Genomic DNA, 24,004 nt, shown 5'->3' with positions numbered 1-24,004 from the left:
TTGGATACTGTGAACACGTTTAGCTAAAAAGACTGCCGCTCCAGTTTAAGCGTTTATTGTTGTTTCTGCAGTTAAAAAGACAAAGTTGACCATCCTGGCCATACTTTCGTTATTTTAATAATTTCTTTATTTTTATTTTATTAATTGATCACTCAGGGTGATCTAATTTAACTATTTGTGACTTGTGTTTTGAATATTTGTTCCCCTGCACTTTAGGCATTTTGCACACATTTGTTCTGCTTCTTGTGGTTTGATTCTGACTTATACTTTTATAATAAATAAAAATACAAAACGAAATATTATGTTCTTAATTGTTGAATATTTTTCAGTGCATCGATGTTGCGCTGTAGGCCTACATAGAGCATGCTCGTACAGGCAATTCAGCCGATTTAATTTGATTTGCATGTGAAATGCAAATCCTATCTGCAGTGTGGCCTTTCTGCAGTTATTTATGTTATTTCTTAGTTTTATTGATCCAAAATGTTTTTATACATTTTCTTCTATATCTTTGTGTGATGTTCTGTACATCGCGGCTTTAAAATGTTAAAGCCCCGCCCCCGCCCACACATGATTCGACTATTAGTCGACTATAGGCAGGACCTGACGAATCTGATTCGACTATGAAAATCCTTAGTCGGGGACACCCCTAATATTTTGCTTTTGACATTTGAAATTTAATCAGAGAAATCATAATTTAAACAAACTAAAACTAAATTTAATAAATATGAATTATTTTAATACAATTTTTAATATAATAAATTGCCACTTCTCAAGATAAAACTTTATATAATTTTTAGATTTTAAAATATTATATAACAAAATGGCATATAAAATACAGCATATACAGGTCCTTCTAAAAAAAATTAGCATATTGTGATAAAGTTCATTATTTTCCATAATGTAATTATAAAAATTTAACTTTTATATTTTAGATTCATTGCACACCAACTGAAATATTTCAGGTCTTTTATTGTTTTAAAACTGATGATTTTGGCATACAGCTCATGAAAACCCAAAATTCCTGTCTCAAAAAATTAGCATATCATGAAAAGGGTCTCTAAACGAGCTATTAACCGAATCATCTGAATCAACTAAAAAAGGGTCTCTAAACGAGCTATTAACCGAATCATCTGAATCAACTAATTAACTCTAAACACCTGCAAAAGATTCCTGAGGCTTTTAAAAACTCCCAGCCTGTTTCATTACTCAAAACCGCAATCATGGGTAAGACTGCCGACCTGACTGCTGTCCAGAAGGCCATCATTGACACCCTCAAGCAAGAGGGTAAGACAGAAAGAAATTTCTGAACAAATAGGCTGTTCCCAGAGTGCTGTATCAAGGCACCTCAGTGGGAAGTCTGTGGGAAGGAAAAAGTGTGGCAAAAAACGCTGCACAACGAGAAGAGGTGACCGGACCCTGAGGAAGATTGTGGAGAAGGACCGATTCCAGACCTTGGGGGACCTGCGGAAGCAGTGGACTGAGTCTGGAGTAGAAACATCCAGAGCCACCGTGCACAGGCGTGTGCAGGAAATGGGCTACAGGTGCCGCATTCCCCAGGTCAAGCCACTTTTGAACCAGAAACAGCGGCAGAAGCGCCTGACCTGGGCTACAGAGAAGCAGCACTGGACTGTTGCTCAGTTTTGCATGTCATTCGGAAATCAAGGTGCCAGAGTCTGGAGGAAGACTGGGGAGAAGGAAATGCCAAAATGCCTGAAGTCCAGTGTCAAGTACCCACAGTCAGTGATGGTCTGGGGTGCCATGTCAGCTGCTGGTGTTGGTGCACTGTGTTTTATCAAGGGCAGGGTCAATGCAGCTAGCTATCAGGAGATTTTGGAGCACTTCATGCTTCCATCTGCTGAAAAGCTTTATGGAGATGAAGATTTCATTTTTTCAGCACGACCTGGCACCTGCTCACAGTGCCAAAACCACTGGTAAATGGTTTACTGACCATGGTATTACTGTGCTCAATTGGCCTGCCAACTCTCCTGACCTGAACCCCATAGAGAATCTGTGGGATATTGTGAAGAGAAAGTTGAGAGACGCAAGACCCAACACTCTGGATGAGCTTAAGGCCGCTACCGAAGCATCCTGGGCCTCCATAACACCTCAGCAGTGCCACAGGCTGATTGCCTCCATGCCACGCCGCATTGAAGCAGTCATTTCTGCATAAGGATTCCCGACCAAATATTGACTATTGAGTGCATAACTGAACATAATTATTTGAAGGTTGACTTTTAAAAAAAAAAACACTATTAAAAACACTTATTTTATTGGTCGGATGAAATATGCTAATTTTTTGAGACAGGAATTTTGGGTTTTCATGAGCTGTATGCCAAAATCATCAGTATTAAAACAATAAAAGACCTGAAATATTTCAGTTGGTGTGCAATGAATCTAAAATATATGAAAGTTTAATTTTTATCATTACATTATGGAAAATAATGAACTTTATCACAATATGCTAATTTTTTTAGAAAGACCTGTATATATGTGTGTGTGTGTGTGTGTGTGTGTGTGTGTGTGTGTGTGTGTGTGTGTGTGTGTGTGTGTGTGTAAATTGCCATCTTTTGTAAACAAATATTTAATATAATAAATTGCCATTTCTTAAGATAAAACATAATTTTTAGGTTTTATATATATTATAAAATAGTATATATTTTGCACTAAAATTATAATAACGTGTGTGTAATATATATATATATATATATATATATATATATATATATATATATATATATATATATATAAAATTGTATTTACATTTATTATAATAAATTGACATTTCTTAAAATACAACTTTTATATAATATTTATCATTTATATATTATATTATGACAATACAACATAAAAAAACTGTGATATATATATATATATATATACACTACCGTTCAAAAGTTTGGGGTCGGTACGATTTTAAATACTTTTAAAAGAATTCTCTTCTGCTAACCATGGCTGCGCTTATTTGATTAAAAATACAACAAAAATCAGTTATAGTATTAAATATTATTCCAGTGTAAATCAGCTGTTTTCTGTGTGAATATATAGTAAAGTGTAATTTATTCCTGTGATCAAAGCTGAATTTTCAGCATCACCAGTGTCAGTGTCTTCAGTGTCAAATGATCCTTCACAAATCAGTATAATATGAGGATTTGATGCTCAAGAAACATTTATTATTATTATCAATGTTGAAACAGTTGTTGGTCTGTCAGTTGTACAGTTTTTTGATGAATAGGGTTAGGGTTAGAATCTTTTGTAACATTATAAATGTCTTTACTGTCACTTTCGATCAAATTAATTATTCCTTGATAAATAAAAGTATTGATTTCTTTCCTTCAAAAAATAAAAATAAAATTCTCACTGACCCCAAACTTTTGAACGGTAGTGTATATATATATATATATATATATATATATATATATATATATATATATGCACACAAACACATGTACATACACACACACAGGAATGAATTAGTTATTATTAACAGCTACTAATTTAATACAAATATTTAAATTAACCTGATGTCCTTGTCTTGCAGTAGATTTGTTTATTCACAGGTTAAATGTGACTCTGTTTTGATGCGTTTCATTTCTCTTCTGTCTTCAGAGTCAGTTCATCGAGCTGTGCAAGACTCTCTACAACATGTTCAGCGAAGACCCGAGCGAGCAGGAGCTGTATCACGCCACCGCCACGGTCACCAGTCTCCTCCTGGAGATGGGAGAGGTGGGAAAACTCTTCAACTGTCCCAACAACAAGGACAACGAGGAGGAGGAGGAGGAGGACGACGACGAAGAGGACGACCGCATCCCAGTGCGCATGAGCAAGCGAGAGAGAGCGAGACACAAACCTAGCGATCCCGAGATCAACTCCTGCATCACGGGCCCGTTAGACATCATCAAACCAGAGGATTCGTCACCCAAAGACACGGGCACGTCCTCCGCCATGCTCATCTCAGACGACGAGACCAAAGACGACACGTCCATGTCCTCGTACTCCGTCCTGAGCGCCGGCTCCCACGAGCTGGACGATAAGCTTCAGTGCGAGGACATCGCGGACGACACGGTTCTCATACGCAACGGCGGGACGCATAGAGGAGCGGTGCATCATGGGAGAGGTGGTCTCCCTCACAGCGCCAGCGTGGATAAGGACTGGGCCATCACGTTCGAGCAGTTCCTGGCCTCTGTGCTCACAGAACATGCCCTGGTCCAGTACTTCGAGAAGCCCGTCGAGATCGCAGCAAGAATTACCAACGCCAAGAACGTTCGCAAGGTGGGACAGCAACACATGTCCGTCAGTGACTATGAGATCTCGCTATCAGGCTAACGTGCCACAAAAAAACTATTACCCCTCCATTTTACAAACTGTAGTTCATCCAAAAATGAGAAATCCAGCATCATTTACTCAGTCATGTCGTTCCATGATTTTTTATCTTCTGTGAAACACAGTTATTTAGTGGAAAGTTAATGCTAGTTTTTTACCCACACAATGACAGTAAATGGTGACCATCTCCATCAAGCTAGAAATTGACAAAAAGCACCATAAAAATTGCTTTTTCTTAAAGGGATAGTTCACCTAAAAATGAAAATACTCGCCCTCGTGTCATTTCAAACCCGTAATATTTTAGATCACCTTCGGAACACAAATGAAGGTGTTTCTAATGAAATCGGAGAGCTTTCTGTCCCTCCATTGACAGGCTACGCAACTTCGTCGCTTCATAAAGTTCATAAAGAGATCGTAAAACTAATCCATATGAATTGAGCGGTTTAGTCCGAATTTTCTGAAGAGACTCGATCGCTTTATATGATGAACAGATTTAATTTAGATTGAGTTCATGAATATATGTGAATAAAAGCCTAAATTCAATCTGTTCATCATGTAAAGCGATCGAGTCTCTGAAAAGTTTCTGAAGCGTCAAAGTTGTAGTTGCGTAGCCTGTCAATGGAGGGACGGAAATCATTAAAATATCATTAAAAATAGCTTTATTTGTGTTCTGAAGATGAACGAAAGTCTTAGGGGTTTAAAACGACATAAGGATAAGTAATTAATAGCATAGTTTTCAACTATCCCTTAAACCATACAATAGCAAATAACCACTTAAATTCTAGTTTGTTCCTCGCACAAACCTATTGAACGACTCGGATGTTTTGTAATAATAATTCATTTGGCCACTTTTATTGTCATTAGGAGGTCAAAATCTCCAGTCCCCATTAACTTGCATTGTATGGAAATGAGCAGCATGGACATTCGGCTAAATATCTCCTTTTGTGTTCTACCTTAAAAAGTCCAAATTTGGATCAACATGAGGGTCAGCAAATGATGAGAGCTTTCATTTTAACTGGCCTCCTGATTCATCTCCTCTAAACCAATAAATCAGAGCGAGACTTCAGAGGCTTCATGTCTGCGTGAGCTCGTTACGGACCGACTGTAACGAGTTTCCCCGCAGGCTCGTCATGTGACCAACAGAACGACCTTTTTACCTGTACAGAGTCTAATAGAGGAACTGTTGGATAATACAATGTGCTTGATGTACTTTATATACAGAAATGTTTACTAATAGTATCTAATACAGTTAGACTGTTTATCACAGTAATCGTGACTAGAATAGCTCACTAGTCTGAGAAAAACATTTTCTTAATCCGTATTTTTAGGTTGTGTTCCAATAAATGTATCTAAAAAAAAGTTTACTTGGGGAAACAAAACTGCGTGCAATCACATGAAAATATATTGAATTTATTCATTTTTATTTATTTATTTTTTTGGGAAAAGGATGAACCTCAATAGAAATGTTTAGATTTATGCTATACAAACAATGCCATTTTAAAACACATTTATTTGGAAGAACAATACAATTAAACGGCATACTTTAATATATATATCATATTCTCTGAAATAGCCTCGTGCAATCTAGATATTTTTACTTTTTAAAATAAGACAAAAATACAGATTAAGAGAATGGTTTTGTTTTTACAGTATAGTAAAGCATCTTTAATGTGAGAGCGTTCACTGGAATAATGGGGAAATGCGTACGTGAGGTTTAACTGGGACGTGAAATACTGGGATTGTTGGAACGATGTGCCACAAAATCACCTGTAATTTCCCAGATTTCTCGTTTCTCTCTTCTCTCACTTCCTTTGCACCTGCACTTTGGGTTTCTCTTCTTTGTAAAAAGTGAGAATGTTCGTAACCTGAAGTCTCCGATATGATGCAGTCCATCTGTGTATATTAATATCTGACGTTCACTGTTTATTATAGTGTATCCTGTACTGGTTTTCTCTTGCTGTGTTCTCACCAGGCATGATGTCTGTGCACCTTCTCCTAACTTTTTTTTTTTTTTTTTTTTTTTAAATAGACGAGTTTCTACTTTATTTTATGCTGCTGTTTTTAAGTTTCTGTTTTTTTATTGTGAATTGTTCAAATTGACCTGTAAATGATTCAGACCACTTCCCGGAATTAAACGTATAAAAGGAAACGTCCTGTCCTGTTGTCAGACACTCTTCAGTTCTGTTTCATTTGCTGCTTGGCGTTTCCGTGAATGAGGTACAGAAAGTGGTGTGAAACTATTAAAAAGCAAGTAAATCGTCTCGGTGAAAGAACCTTTAGGAAGTGTTTTTGCTCCATCTCAGGTCAACCAAAAGTTTTACCCAAGTTTTTGAGACATGCTTAATGTCATTTAAGACCCCGGTTGATGTGGTTTCATTGTTTTTGATCAATAAATCTTAAACCGAAAAAAAAAAAGAAAAAAAAACATTTGTAGTGAAATTCTGTAAGTTTAAATAATTTTTATTTTTTTACATAGAATGGGTAAGAACAGAGATTTAGGCTGAATAAAGCTTCCTTTTAACCTTTAAACTTTTCGGTGGACAGGGAACGCAAAGTTTCTGGGGGACATTGTATGTCTCTGGGGGACATTTTATGTCTCGGGGGACAGGGAACACAAAGTTTCTGGGGGACATTTTATGTATCGGGGGACAGGGATCGCAAAGTTTCCGGGGAACATTTTATGTATCGGGGGACAGGGATCGCAAAGTTTCCGGGGGACATTTTATGTCTCGGGGGACAGGGATCGCAAAGTTTCCGGGGGTTTATGTCTCGGGGGACAGGGAACACAAAGTTTCTGGGGGACATTTTATGTCTCGGGGGACAGGGAACGCAAAGTTTCTGGGGGGACATTTTATGTCTCGGGGGACAGGGAACGCAAAGTTTCCGGGGAACATTTTATGTATCGGGGGACAGGGATCGCAAAGTTTCTGGGGGACATTTTATGTCTCTGGGGACAGGGATCGCAAAGTTTCTGGGGGGACATTTTATGTCTCGGGGGACAGGGAACACAAAGTTTCCGGGGGACATTTTATGTCTCGGGGGACAGGGAACACAAAGTTTCTGGGGGACATTTTATGTCTCGGGGGACAGGGAACGCAAAGTTTCTGGGGGGACATTTTATGTCTCGGGGGACAGGGAACGCAAAGTTTCCGGGGGACATTTTATGTCTCGGGGGACAGGGATCGCAACGTTTCCGGGGGACATTTTATGTCTCGGGGAACAGGGAAGGCAAAGTTTCTGGGGGGACATTTTATGTCTCGGGGGACAGGGAACACAACGTTTCCGGGGGACATTTAATGTCTCGGGGGACAGGGAACGCAAAGTTTCCGGGGGACATTTTATGTCTCGGGGGACAGGGATCGCAACGTTTCCGGGGGACATTTAATGTCTCTGGGGACAGGGAACGCAAAGTTTCTGGGGGACATTGTATGTCTCTGGGGGACATTTTATGTCTCTGGGGGACAGGGAACACAAAGTTTCTGGGGGACATTTTATGTCTCGGGGGACAGGGAACGCAAAGTTTCTGGGGGGACATTTTATGTCTCGGGGGACAGGGAACACAGTTTCTGGGGGACATTTTATGTCTCGGGGGACAGGGAACGCAAAGTTTCCGGGGGACATTTTATGTCTCGGGGGACAGGGATCGCAAAGTTTCCGGGGGACATTTTATGTCTCGGGGGACAGGGATCGCAACGTTTCCGGGGGACATTTTATGTCTCGGGGGACAGGGAACACAAAGTTTCTGGGGGACATTTTATGTCTCGGGGGACAGGGAACGCAAAGTTTCCGGGGGACATTTTATGTCTCGGGGGACAGGGATCGCAAAGTTTCCGGGGGACATTTTATGTCTCGGGGGACAGGGATCGCAACGTTTCCGGGGGACATTTTATGTCTCGGGGGACAGGGAACGCAAAGTTTCTGGGGGGACATTTTATGTCTCGGGGGACAGGGAACGCAAAGTTTCCTGGGGACATTTTATGTCTCGGGGGACAGGGAACGCAAAGTTTCCTGGGGACATTTTATGTCTCGGGGGACAGGGATCGCAACGTTTCCGGGGGACATTTTATGTCTCGGGGGACAGGGATCGCAACGTTTCCGGGGGACATTTTATGTCTCGGGGGACAGGGATCGCAACGTTTCCGGGGGACATTTTATGTCTCGGGGGACAGGGATCGCAAAGTTTCCAGGGGACATTTTGTGTCTCGGGGGACAGGGAACGCAAAGTTTCCTGGGGACATTTTATGTCTCGGGGGACAGGGATCGCAAAGTTTCTGGGGGACATTTTATGTCTCGGGGGACAGGGAACGCAAAGTTTCCTGGGGACATTTTATGTCTCGGGGGACAGGGAACGCAAAGTTTCCTGGGGACATTTTATGTCTCGGGGGAGAGGGAACACAAAGTTTCTGGGGGACATTTTATGTCTCGGGGGACAGGGAACGCAAAGTTTCCGGGGGGACATTTTATGTCTCTGGGGGACAGGGAACGCAAAGTTTCTGGGGAGACATTTTATGTCTCGGGGGACAGGGAACGCAAAGTTTCCGGGGGACATTTTATGTCTGGGGGGACAGGGAACACAAAGGTTCTCCGGGGACATTTTATGTCTCGGGGGACAGGGAACACAAAGGTTCTCCGGGGACCTTTTGTGTACCTCACAGACTCCAGCAGAAGGGTTGTCTTTTTCTGCTTGGTCATGCTGAGTGTGAGTGTGACGCTGCTGAGAGTCCTGTCCACTAGAGGCCAGTAGAGAGACGCTTTCTTCTGCACATGTTTGACTGAGTGTTTCAACTCTGCTGTCTGTGAGAGTTCAGGGCTGTAACGAAGGCTGTGATGTCCTGGATGAATACCCATGCACTCCCTGCTCTCTCTGTCGGGCCACCGCTGACGTTCAGAGGGTGTGAGTGGAGCCGTCCAATCAGACGCTAGTGTCCCCTGATCGTCCCAGCACAGGAGACACTTGGCACTCGAATAAAGACACCATGCTGTCTTCGTCAACAAGCCTTGCGTCATTACCTGGCAGAAACCCTTCTCTCAGCTTTAATTCCCTCAGCTCTTCTTTTCTCCGAATCAAACCCCCCTGTAAAGAAAGCTCTTTAACATGCTAACGCAGTGTCCCATCATTAACCTCTTGAAATGTCAGCTGTTTATCTGTTCCGGTTATCCGCTTACCTATCAAGGATTGTTTGATCTTTAACCTCCTATCTTTTGTACTCTCGATCCAAGTATTGTGCCATAGATTGTAAAGCAATACAAACAGTCAATCATCCCTGTACATTTTGTCGTTTATGAATTAACCAAAAATCAAAGTCTACTTTAATCTGCACACTCGAAAAGCAGCTCTCTGATGCAACTTAAGCGTCCGCTTCATTAATGCACTTGTGTGTGTGTGTGTGTGTGTGTGTGTAAACTGCATTTAAAACATGGTTATTCCTTCAGCCTTTGAGGTCAATATTATAAATGCTGTTTATTTTTTCAACATTCTTTCTTGTTTCTTTATGTATTTATATATTCATTAATTTATGCATTTGTTAATTTTTTCATTATTTATGTTCATTCATTCATTCATTCATTCATTCATTTGATCTAATTAATAGGTTAATTAATAATTTTTTACAAACCCAGCAAAAGGCAAGAATTTTTACTATTATGATTTATTATTAATACAGTAATAAAATATAACTATTATTCATAATAATAATAATTATTATTACTTTTGTTTTATTTTTATTATTTATACTTTTAATTTAAATATAAATTGATGGTCCATTTACACGACACCATTTTCAACTAAAAACGTAAAGCGTTTTATGCGTCTTGGCCGTTCATTTACACGACAACGGCCTGAAAACGCAAACTTTTGAAAACTATTGCGTTATCGTCTGTTGATTCGTCAAACCGTTCTCAAATAACGTGTAAATGAATTCGATGAAGAGCATGCCAGAATGAACGTGAGGCTTTATCTCCGCAACGAATTCTGACCAAACTTGGTGTGTGTTATGACACCCATGACCTGAGGTTACCTGCATAGTTTTGGCGCAGTGCCACCTAGTGGTCAGGAGATATGAAAAATGGCTATTTTTGCTTATAACTTTTGAAAGGTTTGCCAAAAATCACAACTGGTCACTGTTGATTTGGTGCAGCATGCCGAGTCGAACGATAACGATACATTCTTAATTGTTCGTAAAATGCGGATATTTTACGGACGCATTAAGCGCAGCGTTACAAAACTCTGAATGTGTCTTCGGCTCCATGCCCTGACACAGCACTCAAAGTTTCAGGGCAGCGCCACCTTGTGGTCAAAAGTTATAATGAAATTTCCAAAAATGCTGGTAACTTTTGATTAAATTAGCCTATTATAATACTGGTCTTAATAGATTCCTTGGCTCATGCCGAGAACATGGATACCAAGTTTGAAGTCGGCTGAACTTCCTGTCCGCCATTCTGATTTTCTTTAAAAACGTACTTTTACTCTTATTACTGAGCTGAGCCAAATGATCCGGTTCGGTTCCCTAAAAAGATCCGGAATTCCCATCATGAGGAAACAGCCTATTAGTCACGTGGGTTTAATGTGCGCTACGTCAGAATTTATTCGGCAAATGCATTTCTATCTTCCATTATTTGCATTAACTCTCAAAAACCACCTCAAGCGAAAGTAAAAACTTTTTTGCGAATTTTTTTTTTAACCAAAATATGACGTTTCCATCTCTCATTTCTGATGCGATACTTCAAAATGCGCATAAAAACAGGGTGATTGAAACATAGCTATTGTCATCTTACTCTGACCACACCATATCAATTTGGTCACAGCGCCACCTATCGGTCGAAAGTGATAAACCATTAAAATAATATCACTAGTGACTGTATTTATGATTTTTCAGCCATTTTGAATAAAATAATCTTAAAATGTATTTAATTGCTCATTGTCGCAGTTGGTTTGACACTCCCAGCCATGTTGGCATGTTTTATCCTGTTATTTGCCCCTGATAATTGCTGCTGCAGCTATATTTATTATTATTATTATGACCGTGTGGACCAGATTAACAGCCACCAGAACTGGACGTAACGTAAGTCTCAGTCTTGATGTACCTGTGATAAGCGGTGGTTCATGAGAGAGTCAGCAGATGCTGAAGATAATGATCCAGCTGCATCTGGTGGCTTTTGTCTGGGCTCTTGCATAAGGTGAAAGCCTGTTATCAGTCCTCATGAACTTCAGTCGCACCTTCACATGACTCAGATAAACATTAGACCACCGCTGGAGCGCTCGCGAGTGGGAATCACACCGTACAGTGAAGCTCAGATTAGATTGACAAAGACACTTTACTCTGTAGTGTTACGCTATATATTGATTTTTGAGTAGCTGATATGTTTTTCATTGCATTCAAGCAAACATGCAAAGCTAGAATATCCCCCTCCCTCTTTCAGTGAATTGGTTCTGACGGTTTTAGGAAATCGGTTCATTTCAGTGCATTGATTTGCTGGTTCATGACTGTCAATGGAATAATCATGACAAACGTGATTTTACTCCTGCTTTTGTTTTATGTAGCAAAATGTTTGGTTGAGTGATGTTAATCACAATTCACCATTTATACCATCTGATATATTTATTTATTTATTTATTTTGGCTAGGTTAAAGTTTAATGCTGTCACTCTAATTGTCTTTGTGCCAAAAAAATACTAATCTGTTTTTTTATTATTATTATATAATCTGACATTATCTGAAAGATATTGCTCTCTTAAAAAGCTTTGATTCAGTAAGCTACTTTAAAAAAAATAGTTGATCTGTATGAGATTAATATTTGTAATATTTATATGGTTATTTAAAAAATGAGGGTTTTTTGTAATGCAGTGGCAGAGAAATTAAATTTTAACAGTTGTTTATCTGTATGCATAATTATTATTATTAATAATAATATTGTTAATTATTATTGTCTTAATTATTCATAATATCTATATATTTAATTTAAATATACATTTAGCATTTATAGTTTTTGCTAATGCAGTGGAGGAGAAATCACAGTTTAATTCAATTTTAACCATTTAATTTTGTTCAAATTGAATGGTTGAATGTAGGATTATTAATAGTTAAAATTAATAATTATTATTATTTTGATTATTTATTAATAATATTTATATGGTTAATTGTAATAAAAATGTAGCATGTATAGTTGTTTAATTTATACTTTGCTAATGCAGTGGCAGAAATATCACAGTTCAATTTAAATAATTTTGAATTATAATAATAATTATTAATACTTGTATGTTTAATTTAAATATGCATTTATCATTTATATTTTTTTGGTAAAGCAGTGGCAGAGAAATCACATTTTAACGGTCCTTTGTTAATATTGATGGCTCAATTTAAAACCACATCTGCTCAAAGAACCAGAGAGGTCTTTGACTTTTAATGATATAAAAGTCTATAATTGGAGCACTTTTAGTTTTAGTGGGCATGCCATATTTGTCAAGGAACGTACAGGTTGTTACTATTGTGTTTGATTAGACTTGTGCAGTGATTGAATGTTCCCCTCCATCCGTTAAACAGAAATTTATAGACATTCCTAGAGGTTTGTTGTTTGGTTTCCCACCCTGCCATGAAGCCAATCATCTTTGAGACCCCGCAGGACGGTCCCGGCTCTACTATTGGCCGAGAGCGTTGTTGATCTCCTTCAATGCGTCTGCACTTTCATTATTAGCTATATGACAAACATCATCTCCAGTCAGCGTTGCAATGAACAGATATAATACTATCATATCATATATTATCATACTATCCTGTTTAAAGCTGAAGGGGATGTTTTTACACACCAACACGTTGTAATTGTAGTCATTCATTGATGCAAAGATTGAAGTTTTGGCCAGCTTTGTGTCCACTGAGTTATCTGAAAGGCTTGTTTATCTGGATGTGGGATGTTTTGGACTCTGTGCTGGAGGGTGGACTTTGTGTTGGCCAGTAATCGTTCCCAGAGAAACACCTCCCCGAGCGGAGGAGGGAAAAGCCCGTCTTGGAGAATGATATATAAAGAGGGAGCGAACCCGTCCTCTTCCCTCCAAAGCGCCGGTTTTCATCCTCACAGCCCTGTCACTCCATCAGACAGAGGAAATCACTCGCAGGTCAGTGTGTGTGTGTGTGTGTGTGTGTATAAATCAGAATATGAGTTTATAATCAAATATCAAAATTCTGAATAAATATGGGAAATATCATTATATTCTTTAAAATAATGTAATGTATTATTTGTAATGCTATTCATATTGTGTTATGAAAGTAGCTGCAATACTCTGATCTTTACCTGGAGATCATTTGCATGTGTTGTAAATATTTACACCGCCGGTTGAAAGCGCAAGTTTATATTTCTCATGATTTTACAAACTTTTTGATCAAAAGGCTCCTGCTGAAATGCTTGAAGTTAGTGCTGCAGACCATTATGAATTGTGCCTAGATATGAATTTATTTAAGAAATATGTTTAATGGATGAGTATGGAGTGTACTGTGCAACAAGTGTGTCATTTAAAAGCATCCCAGGATGCACCTCAGTTTTTCTCAAAGGTATGACTACTATATTAATGTAAACTGTGCAGGATGGTCATAATGAAGAATGTGTGTGTGTGACAGCGGTCAGTATGGTGGGTCTGAAGCCGACCGATGTTCCTCCTCCTCCGGTGGTGAAGGTCCTCAGTGCAGGAATGGCCGGCTGCATCGCGGATCTGGTCACCTTCCCTCTGGACACGGCTAAAGTGCGCCTGCAGGTACAGACGGGACGTCCCAGCACAGCCTCTGGACTCTGAGCTGATGCATTACTGTGTTTGCACCAATAATACTTCTATATATATTATTATATATAAATAATCTGGGTAGTTAGGAGTTTTGTTAATTAATTTATTTCTTTGTTTAATATTTATATTCATTTTTTCAAATTTGCATTAATAATATTTGTATTAATAGTTCAAATTGTAAAGATTTCTGAAGAATATATTATTAATATAAAAAATCAGTTTAAAATTATTATAATCTGTTCCTGAATATGACTATATTAAACGTTATATATAATACTATATATATATATATATATATATATATACATATATATATATATATATATATATATATAATTGTATTATTACATAATATATAATAATTTAAAATTGTTAATCTATTTAAAATTTATATATAATCTTTTCCTGCATATGATTGATTTAAATTACTATTTAAATATATAATATACTATATTATGTTTTTGCATTAATAATATTTTTATGAATATTACATAAATAATCTGGGTAGTTTTGGAATTTTGTCAGGTATTAACATTTAAAATTGTAAATGTTAAAATCTAAGGCACGTTTATAAAAGCTACTTGCATGTCTTAATTGAACCAAGAACTAATCCTGGCTTAATCTAAACCCTGTCTGTGCAACCAGCCCTATATATATATTAAACAAAAACACATTTTTGTTTTTAAAGTTGTGTTGCGATATTTCTTTCATTATTACATATACGTGCAACTCAAGTATTCCTCTGATCACCTGTATTGCCCCAGATCCAGGGAGAGAAGGCGGTGACGGGCGCTGCTAAGGGCATCCGTTACCGAGGTGTGTTCGGGACCATCAGCACCATGGTGAGAACCGAGGGCCCGCGCTCGCTCTACAACGGCTTGGTCGCAGGTCTTCAGAGGCAGATGGCCTTCGCGTCCATACGCATCGGCCTCTACGACAGCGTCAAGAGCTTCTACACGCGGGGCAAAGACAGTGAGTTCAGCTCTCTAACACACATCCCCGCACAGAGAAGGCGAGAGTACGATCTGTGCGGAGACGAGAGTGTGAGAGTGTTGGGATGAAGGTTTGGTTTTGGCCTTGCAGACCCTAACGTGGGCGTGAGGATCTTGGCAGGCTGCACCACGGGGGCGATGGCCGTGTCCGTGGCTCAGCCCACAGATGTGGTGAAGGTGCGTTTCCAGGCCCAGATGAACCTGCAGGGTGTGGGCCGACGCTACAACGGGACCATGCAGGCCTACAGGCAGATCTTCCAGCTCGAGGGGCTCAAAGGCCTGTGGAAAGGTGTGTATTCTGCCCCGAGAGAAGCTGTTACCAAAGCCCTACACTTTTATTAACTCAGACTCTGGCTAATATTGTATAGCCCCTTCAAGGGGGTCCTTTCAATCACTGATTGTAAATAACCTGAGCCACACATGCTCAAAACAAGACATTACACAATAACACAGAAAAACAAGAAAAAAACAAACTCAACAAGACATCATTCACAGCATGCCCCCCCCCCCCCCAAATTATACAATAAATTACATGAATACATTGACAATAATAATGCCTCATAGGGTATTCACATGACATTACAGCATTTTAATGAGCCCAAATTTACTACAATATCAATTAAAACATGTACATGGTGTCTTTAAGTATAAAAATAGTGCCAATTTAAATTAATGTAAAGATGTAATGGATTTCAATGACAATGGAAGGTTATTCCAGTCCATAGGAGCTTTATAACAAAACGCTCTTCTAGTGGTTCAATGGAGCACAAAACTCGCGGTTTCGATCATATTACGGGTTTTGATTCATGGAGCGGATAATTTTTTTGGATCAGCAAAAAAAAAAAAAAAGTAACGCTGCTTTCCATTTATTACTTAAAACTAGGGGTGTAACAATATATCGTGTCACAATATATCGCAATACAAAAATACATCAGTATGTATCGTGGATAGTGACAATCTGTATTGTGGATAGTTTCTGTGTGAGAAAAAAATTCAAGTTTACAGAGTTTTGGTGTCAGTACTACATTAAACTACTAACTATAATGTTGAATATAATGTTTAATAATGCAACTGGGGAATATTTGTGGGTCCTGATAATGCCAAATGTTACCAGTAAAAGTGGCCAACATTATTTTAAATATATCTAGTCAGTGACAGAGTGCAATATTCGTCTAAAATAATTCAGTATTTTCAGCTTCAGGATCATGAATATTGTTATTCTGGTGTCTCTGTTGTCCTGTGCTTTGGGTTTCCAGCACCAAGTCCAAGATATTCATTTACACCCACAATGTAACACCAAATTTAGCATTTTAATCAACAGTGCATTTTGTGTTAAACTTTTATCATATGTCTTGGAATATCGCATCGTGATATGTATCAAAATCGTGACCTGAGGGTATCGTTACACCCATACTTAAAGGAGAACTCCGGGCAATTTTTAAGTTAATCTTGATCGTTAGACCTTTGTGAGTACTGACTATAGGAAAAAAAACTAACCGGATTGGTGCTTGCTACGCGGAGCTGCGACCGCGAATGCCCAGAGCTCCCACCCAGCTAAAACGGCAGCTATGGGGGGATCGACATAAAGAGCGTTTTTGAGCCTCTTAACAGACACAAAATGCAATTAAAATGTCTGTCCAACATGAACAGGGACCCTACATGTGAACAAGATGTGTTTAGCAACTTAGCCATTGTTTCAACTCACCTAAATAGTCTTTTAGACGGCAAGCTGTAGTCTCGCGCTGCAGTCCAGTGCTGTAGCCGGAAAAGGTAAATAATGTCCAGGTGGGAGGAGCGTTGATCATGTGCGACGAGTTATGATCAGAGTTGCCTACAAGTGAAGAAGAAATGGCTCCTCCCACCTGGACATTGTTTACCTTTTCCGGCTACAGCACGGGACTGCAGCGCGAGACTACAGCTTGCCGTCTAAAAGACTATTTAGGTGAGTTGAAACAATGGCTAAGTTGCTAAACGCATCTTGTTCACATGTAGGGTCCCTGTTCATGTTGGACAGACATTTTAATTGCATTTTGTGTCTGTTAAGAGGCTCAAAAACGCTCTTTATGTCGATCCCCCCATAGCTGCCGTTTTAGCTGGGTGGGAGCTCTGGGCATTCGCGGTCGCAGCTCCGCGTAGCAAGCACCAATCCGGTTCGTTTTTTTTCCTATAGTCAGTACTCACAAAGGTCTAACGATCAAGATTAACTTAAAAATTGCCCGGAGTTCTCCTTTAAAGCAGCACTAAGTAGGAATTCCGTTTTTGTCAAACAGCGACCCCTAGAGTCGCTGTGGAGTACTTGTACTGTCGTGAATAGCACTCACTCAGAGATGGCTCGCACTCACGGCCGGATCCCCTCCCCCTGTACACCGGTACCTGTTCAGTAGGATGGATGCTGTAACGAGTGGAAATAAGGTGTGGCCCCTTTAAGAGCTGCGCGCGCCCTGTTTAACTGTCGGCAGTCTGTATTGTATGTGCGCCTCGAACACCACATGTATACGGCGCCGGGTTATTTCTGTTTGATGCTCATTTTATCAGAATTTTATCAGATCTGTTTTTTGCCGTAAAGCAATTCGTTACCTCGCGAGACCTGATATCACACGATACCTGATATGGGATATGGGACCCGCCGGCCCAAAGTTGCAAGGGTGGTTTTGCGGCTCACAGGCACCAGGGGGGTGCGAGACGACCACCATTCAACACGAAATCAGTAATATAAACATTACAATGACTCCAAAGCTGTTCGGTTCAGGTAAAAAAGTTACTTAGGTCACCTTTAAAAGACACTTTTAAGTTCTTCGATACTACAGCAAAAATGACTAGCCCAACTAATAAAGTTCAAACATTATTAAAGGCAAGTGAACCATCAGTAAAAAAAAGATCAAATACACTAATACAACAAAGTTACAAAGTAAGGTCTCAATAGTTTATTCAGATACAGACACGTGGGCTAATAATCAAGCCTAAATCTAAAATAACACTGTATAAATTAAAAATAGATCAATCTTTGTTAAAGCTGTGATCTGTTCTTTGATTAGGTATTTATAGGTTCTTGTCACTTTAAGACCTGATGCTTGGATCCAATATAATGATACGCATCCCATTTCCTTCTCAACAGATTAGTAATTTATAATCTATTTGTTCGCATCTTGAAGCACATTACATTTGAAAAAATGTATTTCCAAGATGTGCACAGCATATATTCAAAATATATTTGGGCCAAAATAATGTTCTTAATCCTAATTTGCATGTGTTTTTCTCATGCCAGCTCTGGCTTTGCTTAAGAAACAACAGCACTGAGTATATCTTATCTTATCTTATCTTATTTATGTGTGATTTGTGTGAATACAGGAACTCTGCCGAACATCACGAGGAACGCCCTGGTCAACTGCACAGAGCTGGTGTCTTACGATCTCATCAAAGAAGCCATTCTCAAACATAAACTCCTGTCAGGTAAGAGCCACGACTGAAAACTCACAGTACGCGAACCCTAAAAAAGCCAGTTGGATATTTCAATAAACAGGACGAGCTCTTTGATATGTCGCTCCCAACGGTCCTGTTCATAAAGCATAACATCTTGTTTTTATTTAGCATTTTTACTAAGCACATTCCCCAAAACTCAAAGCATATGCCAGCGTGTGACGGAGCCTCGAAATCAGGCCAAGAGTCCATAAGGCGACACAGCAGGAGCGTCTGTGATTGGTCAAAAGCTCACACGCCCTCCTTTTACTGTCCAACCTCCAATAACCAGTGTGGATCGTGTTGGAATCAACCAGTACAAACCACTTCCAGCAGATAAGATAGTACTGGTGCCCAGCTAACCATTACATGACATCAGCACATCTGTAGTGAAGGCCTGTGACAGCACCAGTCATGTCAGTGTTAACTTACACTACAATTAGAAATGCTACCTTGCCAACTAACTGAAATGGTTCCTTTTTTTTCTTTCAATTATCAACAAAGAATTTGAAATGTTTTAAAATAGTAAAATTACTCAAACCAAATATGAAATTACAAAACTACTAAAACTTCAAATGAAATTGGAAAATATAAAAATATATTTTTTAAATATATTTACAGTTTTCATTTTAATTTTAGTTAATTCTTTATTAAAAAAATTTTTTGTCATTTCTTATTTTTTTTTTTTATATAACTTTATTTATTTATTATTATTTCAATGAAATGATCGCATTATATTTTAGTTCGATAATGTTTTTTGTTTAATAATTTGTGTTTTTAGAGGATTTTATGCTACTAAATTATATGGAATAGTTATGATCCATGTATTACCTGAAAATTAATTTTCCAACTTGAGTCTGTCCTCCAAAGCTTTCAAGATTTATTACAGTTTAAGTTTGGTCTCTTTTTAAAGACGACACATTTCAGATTATTGCTGAAACAAACAAAAAAGGTTGTAGAAGTTTAAGTTTATCAGTATAAAAACTAGTATAATTAAATTTAAAATGATATTTTTAAATGATATATGACAAAGTATATATTTTTCAAAAAATATTTTACTCTTGAACTCTGAGAAAATCCATGCCATAAATCTAAACAAGTTGTGCTCCAAATTTGAGGTTGATATCTCCAAAAATTATTAGTAAGAGATTTTGTTTGGGAGACGTTTACCAAACGTTTGCACTAGATAAAATTTGTTTGTTTTCAATTCGTTTAATTTCCGATGCGGTCAAAAATGTAACCTTTTCAAAAGATGTGCATGATTTTTTTGTGTGTGTGTGTGTGTTCACATAGTAAGCGCCAAAACCTTTTCTAAGTTTCGTACCGTTCTGATGAAGTAAAAAATGCTACATTTTTCGTAAAAAAAATTTCGGTCAAAAATAACTCAACAACTCAAGAGGGTTAAACTAAATGAAAATGAGAAATGTTGCAATGAAATACATTTTTTTAATATTTCACTTTATTTCAGTTAACCTGTTATTGTACATTTAATGAATTTTTAAAATGTTTTAGTTAACTATAATAACTTGCACTGGACACATTGAACAAGAGCCTTCAAACACACACATATCAGTAATATGTATTCCTGTTTTTGCATCGCAGACAATCTTCCGTGTCATTTTGTGTCTGCGTTCGGCGCCGGTTTCATCACGACCGTGATCGCGTCCCCAGTGGACGTGGTGAAGACTCGCTACATGAACTCTCCTCCGGGTCAGTACAGAAGCTCCATCAACTGCGCCTGGACGATGATGACCAAAGAGGGACCAACCGCCTTTTACAAAGGGTGAGCGAGCACACACTAACACTGATCCTATCTGTCTTGCATGCCGTTTACGACTTATAGGGCCTAGTATACGACTGTGATCAGTGTAAAGGGCCGTACACACCGGGATGAATATCGGCGCGCGTTATTCGCCAGCGTTTTTCAACGCGTTTTTTGTGTTCACACCCAAGCAATTTTCGCTGACGATGAGCCGAGTGAACGTGCAAATTCATTCCCTGACATTAGATGGCGCTTAATGTAAAACAGGAATAGTCCTATGTTGTAGTCGCTGTCGCGTTTGTCATATAGTTCTTTATGTTCCGACACCAACGAGACCAGCAGCTCTACATTCATCTTGCCTTGCATCTTTCATCTTTCTCGTCTTATTTCTTCCCGGCAGTGTAGACGCTACTTGGCGTATATCTTCTTCGCCGTTACGTATGTGTGCTCGGCAAGACCGTTTTGTGTTTGAGCGCCCCCAAGTTGTGTTTTACTGTAACTTCAGAAGCTCCAGACACGTGAGCAAAAGCGCCAATCTCATTGGTCGAATAGTTTTTGACGCAAGGCGTCAAACCAAAAAAACGAACCCGCGGTGTTTTTAAATAAATGCCGTTTTTACGCGTGGCGTTTTTCGCGTCGGTGTGCACACTCACATTGGCGCCCTTTGTTTAGTCACGAGGCGTTAAACGTCGGCCTGGTGTGAACAGGCCTTTACATTACGAAATTTTATTGGAGACTACTTTCACATTTGCATCATGGTTAAATAAAGGGGTTACACTTTATTTCGATAGTCCACTTTAGACATTCTACTAACTATAAGTAACTTTTTAACTAAATGTCATCTAACTCTCATTACAGTGTAGTAGACTGTTAGGTTATGGTTAGGTGTTAGGGTTAGTAGAATAAGTTGACTTGTAGTTGCCAAGTCTGTTGGGGGTCCAACAAAATAAAGTGTCAGCAAATATTAAGCAGAAAGTCTACTAATCCTCTAATGAGAGTTAGCTGAGATGTAGCTGCAAAGTTACTTATAGTTAGTAGAATCTCTAAAATGGACTATCAAAATCAAGTGTTACCAATAAAGGTGAATAGTAATAAAACCGGATCTAATACTGTTTTTTTTTATAAGCACGCACTGAGGTTTTGTTGTCTGTCGCTTTAAATGCTCAAGCTCTTTGACAGCCAATCAGAATCCATCCTGCTTTAATGTTGTTATTGTTCATCAACTGGAAACAAAACTCATTTTGAAAGCGATTCCAACGATATTGTTTCTCTGTGCCGTTAAAGATGTGGTGTGACCCACAACCATTCTTTTATTAGAACGATTTTTGTTCTCGTTATAGTTAACAGACGAAACTTCTCTCTTTCTCCTCCAGTTTCGTTCCATCTTTCCTGAGGTTGGGCTCCTGGAACGTGGTGATGTTCGTGTCGTTCGAGCAACTGAAGAGGGCTATGATGATGTCCCGGGACAGATTCGAAGCCACCACGTAGAGGCTAAACTCAAACTCACATCCTTTCAAACACACGGACTCACACGAGCGGCTGTTTTAAACCCCTCTGGCGGGACGATGAAAACCAGATGCGCAGGCGCAGAAACTTCCACTTGCAGACTTCCGCTTTGATGCATCCCGTACTGTTGCCTGTTCAGCTTCCAATGAGCATTTACATCAGAATCAGATCATGATCGTCATCGTTTCTCCTTCAGGGCATTTTTCATGTATAAATAATTATGAAGCCACTGAACAACGATTGATCATCCATCACACATAATGAAATGAGAGGATATTCTGAACCTCATCACCCCCCTTGATACGTTAATGTACAAAATGTTTATGTAATATATTTATCTTTCCTCATTTTTTTAAGCAATTAGTGCTTTGTTTAAAGCAACCATTTACCTTAATGTTTATTTAACTCTAAAACTTTTCCAACATGTAACCCTGGAATGACCTAGAAAGTGAGATTGCCTCATCACTGGAAACCTATAAAGACACAAAGATACGCATGTATGCATCAATAAAACACCTTTATACACCTTCTGGATGTCTTTATGGGGACTGTGGAATATTAAGTTGTGATACTATGTGAAATAAGATTGATATTCAAAGAAATATGAGTTTACATTCGTAGAAATCTTTAGGCCTGCATTCATACTGATGCAAATCATTTTCGATATTTACAGTTAAAGATTTTTAATGTATTAATTGCTTTGTATTGTCAATGTGTGAAGAGCTTGTAACGAAACTTAAAAAACGAGACCTTCGTCACCTTCCCCGGATTCCTAGGTTGCCTATGAAAGCCCGTAGACTGTTTTTTTGAGGACTCGGGGGCGTTTTTGCCGGGAAAACAAAAAGGCTTTACGTTTACACGCACGTGATCGCTTCCATTCAATGGCGCATGAAATGAACAATATTCAGGATAATGCCGAAAGAGCGATTATTCTGTACTAATGTCGCTAGTGTCACGCAAAGAAGAGATTATTCAAACGGTCTCACATAGCCAGATATATTCTAGTCCCAAATATACCTTATAATCAAACTATCATCATCGTGTGATTTTACTTATTTACCTCGTCTGTTGACATGATGCCGGATAATTGCAGGGCTGGTCCAAACGTATCCATATCGCTATGATCAGATGCGTTCACCTCACATATTTACATGTTCATCTCTAACCGTCACTCTCGGCAGCGTGGACGGCGTCAGGATGTTCGTTAAATGTATATCGCTTCAAATGTATTTTAATAGAATTTTTATATAAAATAGCCTAGTATTTCAATCTAAAATAGAAATTCAATATAAATATATATTTATAAATAAATATATTATATCTATCTATAAATTATAGGAACGTCTGTCTGTCTGTTTATCGAATATCTCTCAAACCACTAGTCCGATGGATTTCAAACTTGACCGGTGTCTTGCTACGGGCACGAGTAAGTGCAGGGCCGAGTTTGACATTGTTTGGATTAGAAATGCAAAATATATTGTTAAATATGTCTGTAAAAGAAGCACACATTGAAGTTGTGGTTTAAAAATAAACATTCTGACAGCTAAACATTAAGTCAGCCACACTGTTTACTTCTGAAGTAATAAAATAGCGATTCTTTTCGAGAAATGTAGCTATTCTTTTCAAGGTTGTTATTATACAATGTAATTATACGTTTATTACAAAGTAATTATACATTGTTTACATTGCTATTATACATTACAATGTAATTATATTTATTACAATGTAATTATAGCCTACATTTAATACATTGTTATTACACATTACAATGTAAATATACGTTTATTACAATGTAATTATATATTACAGTGTTATTATACGTTTATTACAATGTAATTATACATTACAGTGTAATTATACATTTATTACAGTGTTATTATACATTTGTTACATTATTATTATTATTATTATACATTTGTTACATTATTTTGTTACATTATTTTTTTTTTAAAGTATCGATTCTTTTTGGAAAAAGTAGCGATTCTTTTTCAAAAAGTAGCGATTCTTTTTGGAAAAAGTAGCGATTCTTTTTGAAAAAAGTAGCGATTCTTTTTGAAAAAGTAGCGATTCTTTTTGAAACAGTAATGTAAAAAATGTAATTATACATTTGTGACAATCTTATTATACATGTATTACAATGTAATTATACATTTATTACAATGTAATTATACGTTTATTACAATGTAATTATACATTAATT

At 38.2% G+C, this 24,004-nt stretch overlaps 2 protein-coding genes across 2 annotated transcripts in view; both read left to right on the top strand.

Moving 5' to 3' along the window:
- The window catches only part of tbc1d9 (TBC1 domain family, member 9 (with GRAM domain)), a 57,002-nt gene extending 52,475 nt beyond the window's left edge, over positions 1 to 4,527 (top strand). The window contains exon 21 of the mRNA XM_056247208.1: positions 3,607 to 4,527. Within this exon, the coding sequence (XP_056103183.1) occupies positions 3,607 to 4,323 (717 nt within the window). The 3' untranslated portion in view covers positions 4,324 to 4,527. The remainder of the gene's footprint in view (positions 1 to 3,606) is intronic.
- Positions 4,528 to 13,321: 8,794 nt separating this feature from the next.
- On the top strand, positions 13,322 to 21,858 carry ucp1 (uncoupling protein 1). The gene is made up of 7 exons (XM_056247223.1): positions 13,322 to 13,428; positions 13,928 to 14,061; positions 14,853 to 15,060; positions 15,172 to 15,369; positions 18,429 to 18,530; positions 20,139 to 20,319; positions 21,672 to 21,858. The coding sequence occupies exons 2-7, from the start codon at positions 13,936 to 13,938 to the stop codon at positions 21,784 to 21,786; spliced, it is 930 nt and encodes a 309-aa protein (XP_056103198.1). The 5' UTR covers positions 13,322 to 13,428; positions 13,928 to 13,935; the 3' UTR covers positions 21,787 to 21,858.
- The last annotated feature ends 2,146 nt before the right edge of the window (positions 21,859 to 24,004 follow it).

Source organism: Rhinichthys klamathensis, unplaced genomic scaffold, assembly GCF_029890125.1.
Source record: "Rhinichthys klamathensis goyatoka isolate OS25496 unplaced genomic scaffold, OSU_Roscu_1.1 h1tg000044l_1, whole genome shotgun sequence".
Classification (NCBI taxonomy): domain Eukaryota; kingdom Metazoa; phylum Chordata; class Actinopteri; order Cypriniformes; family Leuciscidae; genus Rhinichthys; species Rhinichthys klamathensis.
This window is presented reverse-complemented; position numbering and strand designations above follow the sequence as displayed.